This window comes from Aethalodelphis obliquidens, unplaced genomic scaffold, assembly GCF_003676395.1.
Source record: "Aethalodelphis obliquidens isolate GAN/ISIS:26980383/991018 unplaced genomic scaffold, ASM367639v1 scaffold2, whole genome shotgun sequence".
NCBI lineage: Eukaryota > Metazoa > Chordata > Mammalia > Artiodactyla > Delphinidae > Aethalodelphis > Aethalodelphis obliquidens.
This window is the reverse complement of record NW_020837946.1, coordinates 26,419,039-26,433,442: the sequence shown is the minus strand read 5'-3', so window position 1 is coordinate 26,433,442 and position 14,404 is coordinate 26,419,039. Positions and strand designations below refer to the sequence as shown.

The window sequence follows — 14,404 nt, the reverse complement described above, 5'->3', positions numbered from 1 at the left end:
AGCAGGAGGTTCCGCTATAAGTGCATGATCACTAACCTGATTTGGGTCCTCAATACTGCCAGGAAGCTTACTGTAAGTGTCTCTAGTTAGTTCAGTCTCTCACTCTGAAGAAGGTATTTCAAACCTTCCTTACCTCCATGCCCCATTCACTCACATCTCTTTCTTCCCTACTGATAAGGAAAGATACGGAAGTCTCTGGAAGAGAGCTTTTGCAATTTTCTACCAACGGAGCTGAACCCTTGCGCATCCTTTCCTCCTTCCTTCCTGTTTCATCCTTCCTCTCCTGTCAGGATGGGAAGGCCTGTCTTTCCATGTATTGAAACTTTGGCATCCACACCTTCACACTGTCTCAAAGATCATATGCAGTTAATTATGCTCTCCATACCTACAATCTTTCCCTCTTTATTAAATCCTTTGTCTAGGTATTAAAATATGCTCTAGCATTCTCATCCTAATAATAATAACAAAAATTAATAATCTCCAAATATTTCACTTGATCTCCAAATATCTCCCTCCCTCCCTCCTCACCCTCCTCTTCTTGCCTTCTAGTTACCATCCTTTCTCTCAGCTACTTCACAGCCAAACTCAGGAAAGAGTTGCCACTCATCAGTATCCTGACTTCCTCATTTCCATTCACTGCTCTACTCACTGGGGTCTGGCACCACACCAGTCCATTAATGGCTCTTATGAAATAACCTCCATATCATTATGTCCAATGCGCACTCTTTGACCTTCATCTCATTTTCCCTCTAAGTAGCTTCCATCCACTTGAAATCCTCTCTTCTCTTGATTTCTACGACAATACTTGCCCAATTTGCTTTCTCCTTTCTAGCTGTCTCAGTTTTCTTTGTAGGCTCTTAGTTTCCTATTCTACCTTTAAATCTTGGAATTTTTTTCTCAGGACTCTGTCCTAGGATCTCTTTTGTCTTAATCTCTACTCTCTCCCTAAGTGATCTCATCCACTTCCATGGATTCTAATGTCACCGTGGATGAAAAATGTTGCCTGCCACATAGATAAACAATGGATGTTGCAGCCATCAAGCCAGCAGCCACTGCAGCAGCCCCCAAATGTGCACCCTGAGGGGAGTCAGGATGGAGAAAAGCAGGATACTGGCCCTAGATAGTTAAGGTGCATATCAGAGGAGTAATTTCAATGAGCACAGACTCTTGGATCTTCCCATACATAGAAAAGTGATAAATTCATTACTTTGAGAAGCCTGGTTTTCTTTAATTAACAGTGATCTTTTGATGTTCCGACCACCGGGTTTCTGTTGCAAGACTCCTATATACCCTGGCTCCTCCCTTACCTCTTTGGAACTGTCCCTCAGAGCTATCTGAGAGGCTGTATTTCGTGCTTACATGATTAGTGTTGTGCACCAAATAAAACATAATTCTCAACTTTTAAATTGTGCATATTTTTTCAGTCGATACCACCTGTATGAAAATTACTCCATATTCATGTTTAGCCTAGACCCATTTCAGATGAGTAAATTGATACTATCTAATACTAATGACAAGCTTACCTGTATATGTGCGATTGTTTTCCCAAAAGCTTTTCTTTGTTTAACGTAGTTCCTGGTTTCTTCAAACATGAATTCACTGGCTGAAACTCCCAACTCAGCAATCAGTAGCCTTTCCTAGAACCCCAAAATTAGGTCTTGAACATTATTCTAATTACACAAGTGATTTTCACATGATTTCAATGAAAATAAATTGCATAATCTTTATAAAACTCCTAAAGATTATTTCTTAACTCTTTATAAGAAAAGACTCCCCCTGAGATTTCTAAGACTATTTTGACACATGTATGTCTCTAAAAAAAATTTTATTTTTATGAATGACTGTCTTTATATAGGTATATAAGTAATTTATTTTCCTCTTCTCTTGACTCATCTATGGGAAAAGAAATTCCAAAGTTGTCGATTTTTATTTATTGATCTCTGCATACCACACATCTGATATACCTGAGGAAATCAACATTTTTAAAGGGCATAGGTTGAATTAGTGCAAAGCATCCAGAGTCAGTTTAATTCCCTCTTGCTGGTGATCTTCACATTCTATCCTGTGCCAGTGACCCTAGTCCTTGTCCCATTTCATGTTTAGTGCATGCTGAGATTGTCACCAGACATGCTTATGCTGACACTCCAAAAAACACGGAAGTGAGGGCTGACCCTATGTGGCTAAAACTTTTTAGTCTGAACTTAACAGCTTCCTTTGATTCCCAGGTATTATTAAAAAGGAACAACCCCCCCCCCCCAAAAAAAACCTGGTACATATTTTGGCTGATATTTCGTTACAGGAGCTAAAAATTCTTGATTTGTAGTTAAGACACTAAAATCATTCCAAGAAGGAATCATAGAACTGAAAATCTTATTTTCCTGATTCACTTATAAGCTTTGATTGGATATCCCTGAGTTCAGTTATTCACATGTCCAGCCTAAAAAAGTCATATACATTTTTTTACAACTTCAAGTTATACTCAAATGACTGGCTATATCACAAGTTTTGTATGCATGGATTTATATAGCTCTGTATTATTCTATTCCAGTCCATTATCTAATCAAAAGACGGACTCTTTAATACTTCTGACCTGTGGAAGCTCTTGCATGAGGTAATAGAAGCCTTTATTCTCTTCTCCAAGTAGGGCACGCGCTGGCAAACGTACATCTTCAAAGAATAATTCTGCAGTATCCTAAGAGATCATACAATTGAATACAGAATTATCTCACTGAAATCTCCCAATAACCTGATGAGGTGATTATTATTTCCATTGAAAAAACAAAAACAAAACAAACTGGAAGCCAAGTTGGAGTGGTTAATGATCACAACCGGTAAGTGGTAAACCAGGGATTCAAACCCAGGTCTATCTGATTCCAAAAGTGGCTTTCCCACTGCAATACACTGTCATTCTAGCTCTAATACCGTCCAATTCTGCAGGTACTGAGGACTAAGGATTTCTAATGCATATCAAGTAAAAGATGTTTTTCTTTTTGGTAATGAAAAATTACCAAATAATTACCAAATAGTAGAAAAAATATTTTCTGTTCTTATTTCATAATTTTCTTCAATTTCAAAAATAGAGGGTATTATCATGCAGTTAATTTTCTAAAGCAGATTTTCAAACTACCCTGATTCACTTCAATTGCTGACCACAGTTGCATAAACAGTGGAATAAATTTCCATAATCATTTCTGAAAAGCATATTTTAAGAATCCAGCATAGGAAGGAAGGTATGATTGTGCTATATGTAGTTCCATATATAAAGCATAATTGAGTAAACTCAATTATTTATAAATAATAAATATGAATTATATTTATAAATGATTTATATTATGAAAACAAATTTACATTATGACTTACCTGGGCTTTTAGTCCCATTTTATGTAGCTTTCGTCCCTTGACAAATCCTTTCATTCCATTTTCCACCAGAAAAAGGCTAATGCCATGGGCAGGAGAGCGAGCGTCACGATTTGTGACTGCCACTACGATCACAACGTCACTTAGCCACCCATTAGTGATGAATACCTGAAAAACCCCAAGTATACTGTGATGCTCCACAATAACTCAGGTCCATGTGTAAGTCATGATCAGGGGAAAGTATACTCAATAAGACTAAACCGGACAAAACATGCTTCATACCCCTCTCTGTACTCTCTCTGAATATCTGCAGTGTTGATTATTCATACATGAGGTTAGTAAAGAGTAGGGGGAAATTATCCAATGCTTCAAAGAATGAACTCTATTCATTTTCTTCCCACTATTAGTATTGTAAATAATAATAATAATTAACATTATTATGTTCTTTTCCAATTAAAACAAAATTGCCTATAAAAATGATAAACCATATTTTAGAAAGAAGTTTCAGGTGAGAAAACAGAATCTCCTTTGAATGGCACGATACTATTAAAGTATTTGTACTTTCAGATTTATCCGTTTTTGAAAAGGCATAGTTTCGATTTCATGATGGATGGCCTACCTCTTTCCAAATGGCCTAAATAAGGAAGATGCTGATTAAGAAGGGATAAAATAACAGAGATATTAGTTTATCAGATAATACTTATTCAGAAAACAAATATACACAGAGCAAATATGAATAATTATCTTTTCACTCTGTATCTTTCCTGGGTCCTCTCAGCCACTTTCCATGGCTTTAGTTGCTATCCATATGCTGATGACTCCAAATCTTTATCTAAGCCAAATTTCTTGCTAGGTTCCAGACCTGTATACACACCTGCTCCTGGATAGTTCCACCTGATGACTCAAGGAATACCCTACTCCTCTTTAATCACCCCTACTCCTATTTAATCTTGAGTATCAATCTATTTTCCCTGTGTCAGTGAACAGTAAATCGCATTATTATCCTGCTTCGTATTCAATTTGACATCTAGTTCTCTCTAACCCATTTCAACACTTTTTAAATCCATTCACTTCCTTTCACTTCTATTGCCATTACCTTATTTTGGGCCTCATCATTTCCTGGTTAAGTTCCTACAACTGATCTCTGTGCAACTCTATTATCCATCATGATGTCAGAGGGATCTTTCAAAAATGCAATCTAATCATACTACTTTCACATCTGAAAATTTTTGAATACCTCATCATAGCTTCAGGATAAATTATAAATCTTCGCAGGGCATATAAAACTCATCACAAATTGGCACTAGCTTACATTCCTGCCTTATCTCTTATCCAATTTTCCCCTCACTTGTTTTCTGTAGATTAACTCTACTGCATTACTTGCTGTCCCCCATATTCTAAGTTCTTCCTCATCTATGGGTCTTTGGAAATCTTGTTTCCTCTACTTGGGGGGCTCTTTCCCAACTCTGCTACAATGAATCCTACTCAACCTGGACAAAGTTCAGACATCACCTCTTCCAAAAAGTCTTTCCAGGGAATTCCCTGGCAGTCCAGTGGTTAGGACTCCACGCTTTCACTGCCGAGGGCGCAGGTTAATCCCTGGTCAGGGAACTAAGATCCTGCAAGCCACGCAGCGCGGCTGAAAGAAACAAAAACAAAACGTCTTTCCAAATTCCCCAAGCTGGGTTAAGTGTTCCCATAGCATCCTGAATTTACCATCATCTTAGCATTTTCCAAGCTATATTCAAATGATCTAATTTTGTCTCTGTCCCTTTGAAATAGTACAGGTATAAAATGGTGTTGGTTACTCTCATCACCTACCATCCATGTTCTTTATAATAAGATTTATGCTCCAAAATCCAGAGCACTGATTCTTACAAATAATGGGAAGTGGGCCAGTGATGTTAGTGTTATCTACATGACAGCAAATGAAGGCAATGATGATGGTATGGTTGTAAGTGACACAATAATAAAAGACTCTCAACATCTCTCTGTACTAGGAGCTCCTTGAGGGTGGGGACTATTTCCTATTCATATATCTATCCTCAGTGCTTAGTATAGTATTTGGCATATAGGAGGCCTTCAAGGATGTTTGTTGAATAAATGAGAAAAATATATACCTCAAAAATAATTCTAGGGAATTCCCTGGAGGTCCAGTGGTTAGGACTCTGCTCTTCCACTTCAGGGGCACAGGTGTGATCCCTGATCAGGGAACTAAGATCCCGCAGGCCACACAGCGGGCCAAAAAAAAAAAATGGTAAAAATTTTTTCTACAGTGTTTCTCCATTACACCACTCTCTTCCTCAAAAACCATTCAGGTCTCCCAATTTCCTAACTGTCTAAGATAATAATGACCATTTGTGTAGTTGCCACAGTTGAATTGCTGAAATAGTGCTTTTTTGTTTGTTTTTAATCACAGAGCACCCAGGAATTAGTACCTTTATGTTACTAATATCTAATGTGAGTATTTCTACCATGACTGATCCTCTTTCCTAATAAAATTATAAGAGAATTCTCTTTGTAAGAAAGGACTTTCTTGATTTCTTTCCTAATTATGACAGTCAAAACTTTTTTTTTTTTTTTTTTTTTTTGCGGTACGCGGGCCTCTCACTGCTGCGGCCTCTCCCGTCACGGAGCACAGGCTCCGGACGCGCAGGCCCAGCAGCCATGGCTCAGGGGCCTAGCCGCTCCACAGCATGTGGGATCTTCCCGGACCGGGGCATGAACCCGTGTCCCCTGCATCGGCAGGCGGACTCTCAACCACTGCGCCACCAGGGAAGCCCTCAAAACTTTTAATAGGGCTGAGATTAACCCTACTAAGGTCAATATTTTTTTTATTTTTATTTTATTTTTTGGTATTGAATGCCTATGCCATACACTCTTTGTAGATGTTGTGTAGATAGTACATAAAGAAAAAGTGTTATAAAGAAAAAGGGAAAAAAAATCTTCCATGAGTCCATCATATAAATATCATTGTGAACTTCCTTTCTGGCCTTTTTTTCTTTTAATATAGTTGAAATTATTTTATATGCATACTTCACTTAAATGTTAGTATCATCTTTTCACTTAATATAATTATTTTCCTATACCACTAAAAATTTTGTGTTGATGCTTTAATGGGTGCATATTAGATCATCTTATTGATGTAGTATATTTACTCACTCATTCTTTTACTTTTGCTTCCTCTAAAGTTTTTGTTTTTCCTAACAGAATTTTTGAAAATCAGAGGTACTTTCCTGGGTGGTTCCCACTGAAGAGTCTAATTGAGCAGACTGGGCCTGCTTAGAAAGCTGGAGTCATAGAAGAGTGTAGTTCCCATTTCACTTTTGACCAAATACCCTATTCTTCTGTCAAAACAAGCCTTCTGTGTGCAAAGAGTTAATTGACTATATATCACAGTTAGTGCTTTATTATAATCCTTAGTATGAATAATGTAGATGAATATTTCATAAAGTATATTTGAAAAACAACAGTAACTCAAGATAAGTCTATAAAAAGAGAATTTCCTAGGGCAAATGACATACTATATCCAACTCTTAGAAGTTCATGATGCATATCAGCCTCTCAGAAAGTGAGAAGTAGAGCATGTTTTCCAAATTTATTTGACATCACAGACATTGTTTTTCTGTATAATAACTATGAAACTAGATAATGGAATGGTCTTTAGAACTGGGCTACTCAAAACGTATTCATCAGACTGATGAACAGTTTGTCAGTCCACAAACTGTTATTAGTCCTTAACAATGTAAGTACGGAAAGTGACTGTTTAGAAAATTTCATAGCAATTTAAGTGTCACAACATTCAAGTTTGTGATTTTGCAAATGCAAAGGTATTAGTCTAAAACTAATAAGAAATATTTTTTAAACGTTGAAGAAAAAAAACAAAAATTAGCTCTTCACCAGGCTTTGAAACATTTTTAGCAAGATTTCCTTAGTGTAGACAATGAATATCTTTTCTTCACTTAATATTCAGTCAACAACAAATAGTTACTGAGTGTATACCAGACACAGTTTTAGGTAAACAAAAACCTCTGCCATCAGTGATATTAGATTCTGAAGGATATATTTACTTCTGAGCCTGTCTGTAACCTTAATCAGAGGTGCTCTCCAATCTTATCAGTGGGTTGATGTGAGGCTCAGAAGCGTTGAAGGGCTCTCAAATTCCATCAGAAATATCTTTCCTAAAATCTTTTGAAACTCTTCTTGATATTTATTTATAAGTCTTTTCTTTCACTTCTTATCAACATCAAATTCATTAACTATTAACTGTTTGTCCCCTATTTGGACAATGTGAACCTCACCTTTTCCTTTTCTGGTTTGATAAGGGCTGTTTGGAAGCTAAAACGTTTTTCATGTTAGTGAGGGGGCATGCAAAAGGAACATAGAAGAGGAATAGATCTCACGTAACATAAATGTTGTACAATTCTTACTGTCTCCAAAACAAAGCAGTTCAATTCCTGTGCCAACTCAAGTAAACTCAATTCCTGTGTGAGTCCCTAGATCTGAGAGACTCAATGATGAGTAGTTTTTGAGGCCTTGTTACCCACAGCATGACTCCGGGGAGGAGGGCTATGGAAGCCCATCTTTACACACCTTGCTTCCATTGAGAATCCAGTCACTTCCATCCTTTCTGGCATTTGTTCTCACTCCTTGCAAATCACTATAATTGAGAGGATAAAAAATTCATTAATTGGTAATAAATGAATTATGCAAATGTTGTGTAAGTATGTATCTATTGTGATAATTCAAACTGGTTACACCATTATAAAAATTGACATTTAACTAATATTAGGAACGTTCACACAAATGCACTGAAAAGTCATGTCTGACATATGCTAAACTATTTATACAAATGAATATTTTATTGAGATTACATAGACTAACCAGATTTTATAGAGCATAACAAGGCCCAACTAGCATCCAAGACCCTCAAACTGGACTCAGAAGACATTTCAATGCCTACTATATACCTCAGATTATTTGCCCATGTACCCTTCCTGCCTTTGTTCACTTTGGTTCCTTCCCCTATCTCTACTGTTCAAAAGCTTAGCTATTTAAAAGACTATGTCAGAAATTCCCTGGTGGTCCAGTGGTTAGGACTTCATGCTTTCACTGCTGAGGGCCCAGGTTCAATCTCTAGTCAGGGAACTAAGATCCCAGAAGCCACGCAGCAGCTATGTCTCAAATGCCACGTCCTCTACCAAGCCTGCTCTACAAGTAGAATAGGTTATTTTTCTAGATATAAACTAAACAAATATTCATAATTTAAATATGAAAAATACAGGCAATATTCAAGACAAAGGAGAAAAATGAAAAAATTAAAAAAAAATTTTACCTTCTGTAATAAACATTTAAAAAATACAACCTTCCAGTATTTTTCTATGGAAACAGATACACACATATATGTATTTTTATAAAATTGGAACCATACATATGATCCTGATCTTTTAATAATATCTAATGTTTGTCTATAAGAAAACTTTTATTAGTGGCACAGAATTTCATCATATGAATTATTGTTATGATATATATTTTTAAACACACAAGAATATTCTTTATTTCCACAAATAAGTATTCCATCTCACTTTTTGGAAACATTGACAGCCTTCTTCATTTATCTTTTAAGAGAGATTTAAGAGAGATTTTTTTACAGTAGGAAATCCAGCAGGTAGGATTCAAAAATAGATGGTTTCAGGGAGACAACTGGAAGTGGTGGTGCATCTAAAAGACTGGAGAACTCATATCCCATCTAAAGGGCTATGTCCCAGCCAACAGGAATAAGGAATCAGAAATAAGAAAAACATAGTATTGTCAGATGTTCCAAATTTTCAAGAAAATCCAGGAATATGGATGTTTATGTACATTTTTCTGGCTTTTAAAGTTGATTCAAGGTTTGTTTTTAAATTAAATAGATTAACCAAATTAAACATGTCCCAGGGCTTCCATAGGTCCCATGAACTGCCCCATTTGTGACTACTGCCTCATGCCTTTCTAGACCTCATGCCATGGTGATACAACCAACCACTTAGAACTCAAGGGGGTAGATATCTGATATCCTTCTCTTATACACTATAAAGTAATGAAGTATGATTTCTAAAACTAGAAATTAAGGGGGACATTGACAAACTCAATCATGACCAAAGATCAGGGAAGGGACCTGAAACCAAATGCATTGGATTCATCACGAATCTTTTAAAGCAATCTGCTATTGTTGAAGACTTAGGTAGTTTCCACTTCCAATTTTCAAAGATATCCTACAATGAAGAGCATCATATATTAAATAGTCCACATCACTTATTTTGTGAAAATTTTCTGATTCTCCTTTTTGTACATGGACTTTATATTATATATCCCATGGCACTTTATCACTCTCTGTATCATGCTAAATAATGACCCTTAGAGATAGCAGGTCCTAACCTCTGGAACCTGTTAAATGTTACCTTATATGGAAAAAGGGTCTTGCAGATGTGATTCATTTAGGACTTTGAGATGGGAAGATAATTTTGGATTATCTAGATGGGTCCTAAATGCAATCACAAGTGTCCTTGTGAGAGAGAGGCAGAGGGAGATTACACAGACTAAAGAGGGACATTACAACATGGCCACAGAGGCAGAGATTGGAGTCATGATGCCACAAAGCAAGGAATGTCGGCAGCCCCCAGGAGATGGAAGAATCAAAGAATGGATTCTCCCCTAGAACCTCTGGAGGGACTGTGGCCTTGCTCATACCTTGATTTGGGGTTGCTGATACCTTGATTTGGGACCACTGATACCAAGTTTGGGCTTCCGGCCTTCAGAACCGTGAGAGAATAAAGTTCTGTTGTTTTAAGCCACCCAGTTTGTGTAATTTGTTACAGAAGCACAGAGAATTTTCAAGAAAACACAAATCAAGCAAGCCTTTGTGGGTATGTGTTTAAGTTGGGGGTAAATCAAGATCTCTCACTGATACTTTTGCCTCTAGGTGAGAGCTGACATACAGTGGGTTGGAACTAAAACATACTGATCGTGAGCTAATAAGATGCAATCAGAATATTGGTCATTAGGCCAGTTATCTTAGAGAGTTATCTTAAAAGCAAAGGAAGACAATTAAACTCCTACTTCTTTCAGGTCACATTTTTAGGCAAAAAAGTAAACACAACTTTTTTTTTTTGGCCTCACCGTGCAACTTGTGAGATCTTAGTTCCCTGACCAGGGATTGAACCCAGGCCGCTGGCAGTGAGAGCACGGAGTCCTAACCACTGGGAATTCCCAACAAAACCTTTTATCTTGGCAAAATTAAATTTCTATATTGGCCTTCAGTTATAGATTTATATCTGGGAAAGATAAGTACAATTTAAGCAAATTGCCAAGTAACACTATGGCATACTAAGACATTTAAAAATAAGCAGCACTGGGACTTCCCTGGCCGTCCAGTGGTTAAGACTCTGCACTTCCACTGCAGGGGGTGCAGGTTCGATTCCTGGTCGGGGAACTAAGATCCTGCATGCCTCATCGCAGCCATATAAATAAATAAATAAACAGCACTGACAAAAATTTTTAAATATCGGGGCCTGATCTTGCAGAAACAAGTCTTGAATTTTCAATTACTGCTTCTGCCACATCTGTAAGTTCTTCCTCTGCACTGCCTGTTTCCCATTGGCCTGTTAGTCACTGCTCTCTTCAACATAAGCCATTTCCCTGACCATGCTGGCTTGTCAAATTACCGTCCCCTCTCTCCACTTTCTTTCGCCATATAACACACAACTCTGAAAAAAAAAATCAGTCTGTCTTTTCTGCCTCTGTTTTCTCAATACCCATCTCACTCCCTTCGAAAGTAACTTCTGCCTCTCCTGTCTCCTGAAATCACAATCAAAAGATCACCACTGGCTGCCATGACTCTTTCTCAATTCTCAACGTCTCTGTGGCCTTGACATTACTAACTTCTCACTCCTCTCCTACTGCCTTTTCAAACTCACTTCCCCTCAAGCTCATGAAATAGCAGTTGTCTAGATTTCCTTCAAACTCAATCCTTCTGTCTCTGTCACTACATCTTCTGTACAGTTCCAAATGGAATGCAATGCCCAAGGTTTCCTTCTTGGTCTCCTTTTCATCCTTTCACTTTACCCCTTGAGGATCAGGTCCCACCACCTGGCTGCTCTTGCAAATTTCTCAATGGTCAGATCTCAGTTTAAATATAACCACTTTTTATAGGTCTTCCCTAGCATTCATATCTAAATATGAGTTTTTCCCTTCCCCACCAAACACACATGCACCATGAGTCTCTAACACAGCACCTTGTTTCCTTCATAGTACTTATCATAATTTAAATTTATTTGTTTACGTGTTTCTTGTCTTTCTCCTCAACAAGCACACAGACCACATCTGGTTTGATTACCACTGTATACCTGGCACACGGAAGGCACTTATTAAGTAACCATCAAATGACTAAATGATTTATTCATTTCCATTGCTTCAATTCTTTCTTATCTATGAATGGTTTTAAATCCTACTGCCACCCCCAGCCTGTATCCAGACTTCCAAATCCATATTTTTAATAGCCTGCTGGACATTTCCATGTGAAATGTCACACCACATCTAAAATTCAACATGCCCCCAATTCAACACATATTCTAACATTTTATTTACATCACACTATGTTAATATCTCACATACAACATAAAATACAATCTGCTGTGTTGTTATTTGTATATGATAAGGCCTTATTTTCCTACTGGAATTTGAAGTTACCTAAGGTTGGAAATGACAATGTGTTCATCTTTGTATCTGTCTTAGCATATCACTCAGAGTGTTGTATAAAGCAGGTACTGAGAAAACATTTGCTGTTAAGGCATTGCTTCCAGCATTTCAAAATCAACCAAATGTTGATTTACCTTCCAGCCCCAGGCTCTGTCATTGCTATGGCACCAATACATTTCCCTGTAGTCATCTGGGGGATGAAGTGCTTAATCTGTTCTTCTGAGCCATAGTTTGCAATATAGGGCATGACAATATCCGAATGAAGACTAAAACCTGGGCCTGTGCAATTCGAATATGCTCTTAGAAAGAAAAAAGAGAAGACAGTTTAAGGCACAACATAGTTATTTTGTTCTCTTTCCAGTTCTTTGATTTCTCAATTAGAAAACAACAACAAAGTACTAAAGGTCCTATCACATTATGTGGTAATAGATTGTCTCCTTGCAAACCTATGAAGTTTCTGAAGGTTTTCTCTCTCTTTTTTTTTTTTTACTAACCTTTTAATTTCTGGCTCTAACATAGTAACAGTGCTCTAGCAGAGCTCAATGATCACGTATGTAATGAAATAAAAGACAAAACATTTTAAAAAATTTATCACCTATAACTGTATTACCCTAACATAGTAACTATTTTCATTTTAGCAAATGACCTTTGCCATAAGGATATACGTATTCTAATATAACTGCAGTCATGGTATAAATTTTGTACTTACAAAATTTATCACAATAAATAGCTGCAAAATATTACAAACTGCTTATGTACTACAATATACTTTTTCATTGTCCTACTGCTGGACATTTAGATTGCTTCCAAACCTGGGGGATTATGATCTAACATGGCAATGACGTTTGTACATAGATATTATTTTTTATATTGGGTTGGCAAAAGGTTCCTTTGGTTTTTAAGTAAAAATAAAAGATAAATTTTTCATTTTCACCATAAACTCTATTGAACAACGTATTCACCCTTTTGTTCCATTACCTTCTGCCATTTTTCAGGCAACTTCATAATTCCATCTTCCCAAAACTTTTTATCTTTTTGAGCAAAGAACTGTTCCAGGTGCCTTTTACAGTCTTCCAAGGAATTGAAATTTTTTTCCATTAAGAGAATTTTGTAAAGACCTAAATAAATGGAAATCGAAGGTGCAATGTCTGGTGAATACGGTGGAGGAATCAGAACTTCGCAGCCAAGCTGTAAAAGTTTCTGCCTGGTCATCAAAGAAACACACGGTCTTGTGTTATCCTGATGGAAGATTATGCGTTTTCTCTTAACTAATTCCAGACACTTTTTGTCAAGTGCTGCTTTCAGTTGGTCTAATTGGGAGCAGTACTTGTTGGAATTAATCGTTCGGTTTTCCAGGAGGAGCTCATAATAGATGACTCCCTTCCAATCCAACCATATACACAACATCACCTTCCTTGGATGAAGACTGGCCTTTGGTGTGGTTTGTGGTGGTTCATTTCGCTTGCCCCATGATCAGTTCCATTCCACATTATTGTACAGTGTCCACTTATCATCGCCTGTCACAATTTGTTTTGAAAACGGAATGTTTTCATTACGTCTAGGTAGAGAATCACATGAAGAAATATGGTCAAGAAGGTTTTTTTTGCTTAACTTACGTGGAACCCAGACATCAAAGTGATTAACATAAGCAAGCTGGTGCAAATGATTTTTCTTTTTTCTAGGAATTTTCTTTACATTTCCACTCGGCTTTAATGTATTTTTTTTTCTTATTAGTTGTCCATTTTATACACATCAGTGTATACATGTCAATCCCAATCGCCCAATTCATCCCACCACCCCAGTAGTGGGATTGCTGGGTCATATGGTAATTCTATTTTTACTTCTTTAAGGAACCTCCATACTGTTCTCCATAGTGGCTGTATCAATTGACATTCCCACCAATAGTGCAAGACGGTTCCCTTTTCTCCACACCCTCTCCAGAATTTGTTGTTTGTAGATTTTCTGATGATGCCCATTCTAACTGGTGTGAGGTGATACCTCACTGTAGTTTTGATTTGCATTTCTCTAATAATTAGTGACATTGAGCAGCTTTTCATGTACTTCTTGGCAATCTGTATATCTTCTTTGGACAAGTGTCTATTTAGGTCTTCTGCCCATTTTTTGGATTGGGTTGTTTGTTTTTTTAATACTGAGCTGCATGAGCTGTTTATATATTTTGGAGATTAATCCTTTGTCCGATGATTCATTTGAAAATATTTTCTCCCATTCTGAGGGTTGTCTTTTCGCCTTGTTTATGGTTTCCTTTGCTATGCAAAAGCTTTGAAGTTTCATTAGGTCCCATTTGTTTGTT

At 37.1% G+C, this 14,404-nt stretch overlaps 1 protein-coding gene across 2 annotated transcripts in view; it reads right to left on the bottom strand.

Annotated features, from left to right (window-relative positions):
- The window catches only part of ACADL (acyl-CoA dehydrogenase long chain), a 38,976-nt gene that overhangs the window by 14,133 nt on the left and 10,439 nt on the right, over window positions 1-14,404 (bottom strand). Inside the window, exons 4-8 of one of the 2 annotated variants that reach the window (XM_027122437.1) lie at window positions 12,228-12,392; window positions 7,951-8,017; window positions 3,361-3,525; window positions 2,591-2,692; window positions 1,524-1,637 (exon numbers count right to left, since the gene is read on the bottom strand). In XM_027122437.1, the coding sequence (XP_026978238.1) occupies window positions 1,524-1,637; window positions 2,591-2,692; window positions 3,361-3,525; window positions 7,951-8,017; window positions 12,228-12,392 (613 nt within the window). The remainder of the gene's footprint in view (window positions 1-1,523; window positions 1,638-2,590; window positions 2,693-3,360; window positions 3,526-7,950; window positions 8,018-12,227; window positions 12,393-14,404) is intronic. The other variant, XM_027122447.1, reaches the window with a different exon arrangement.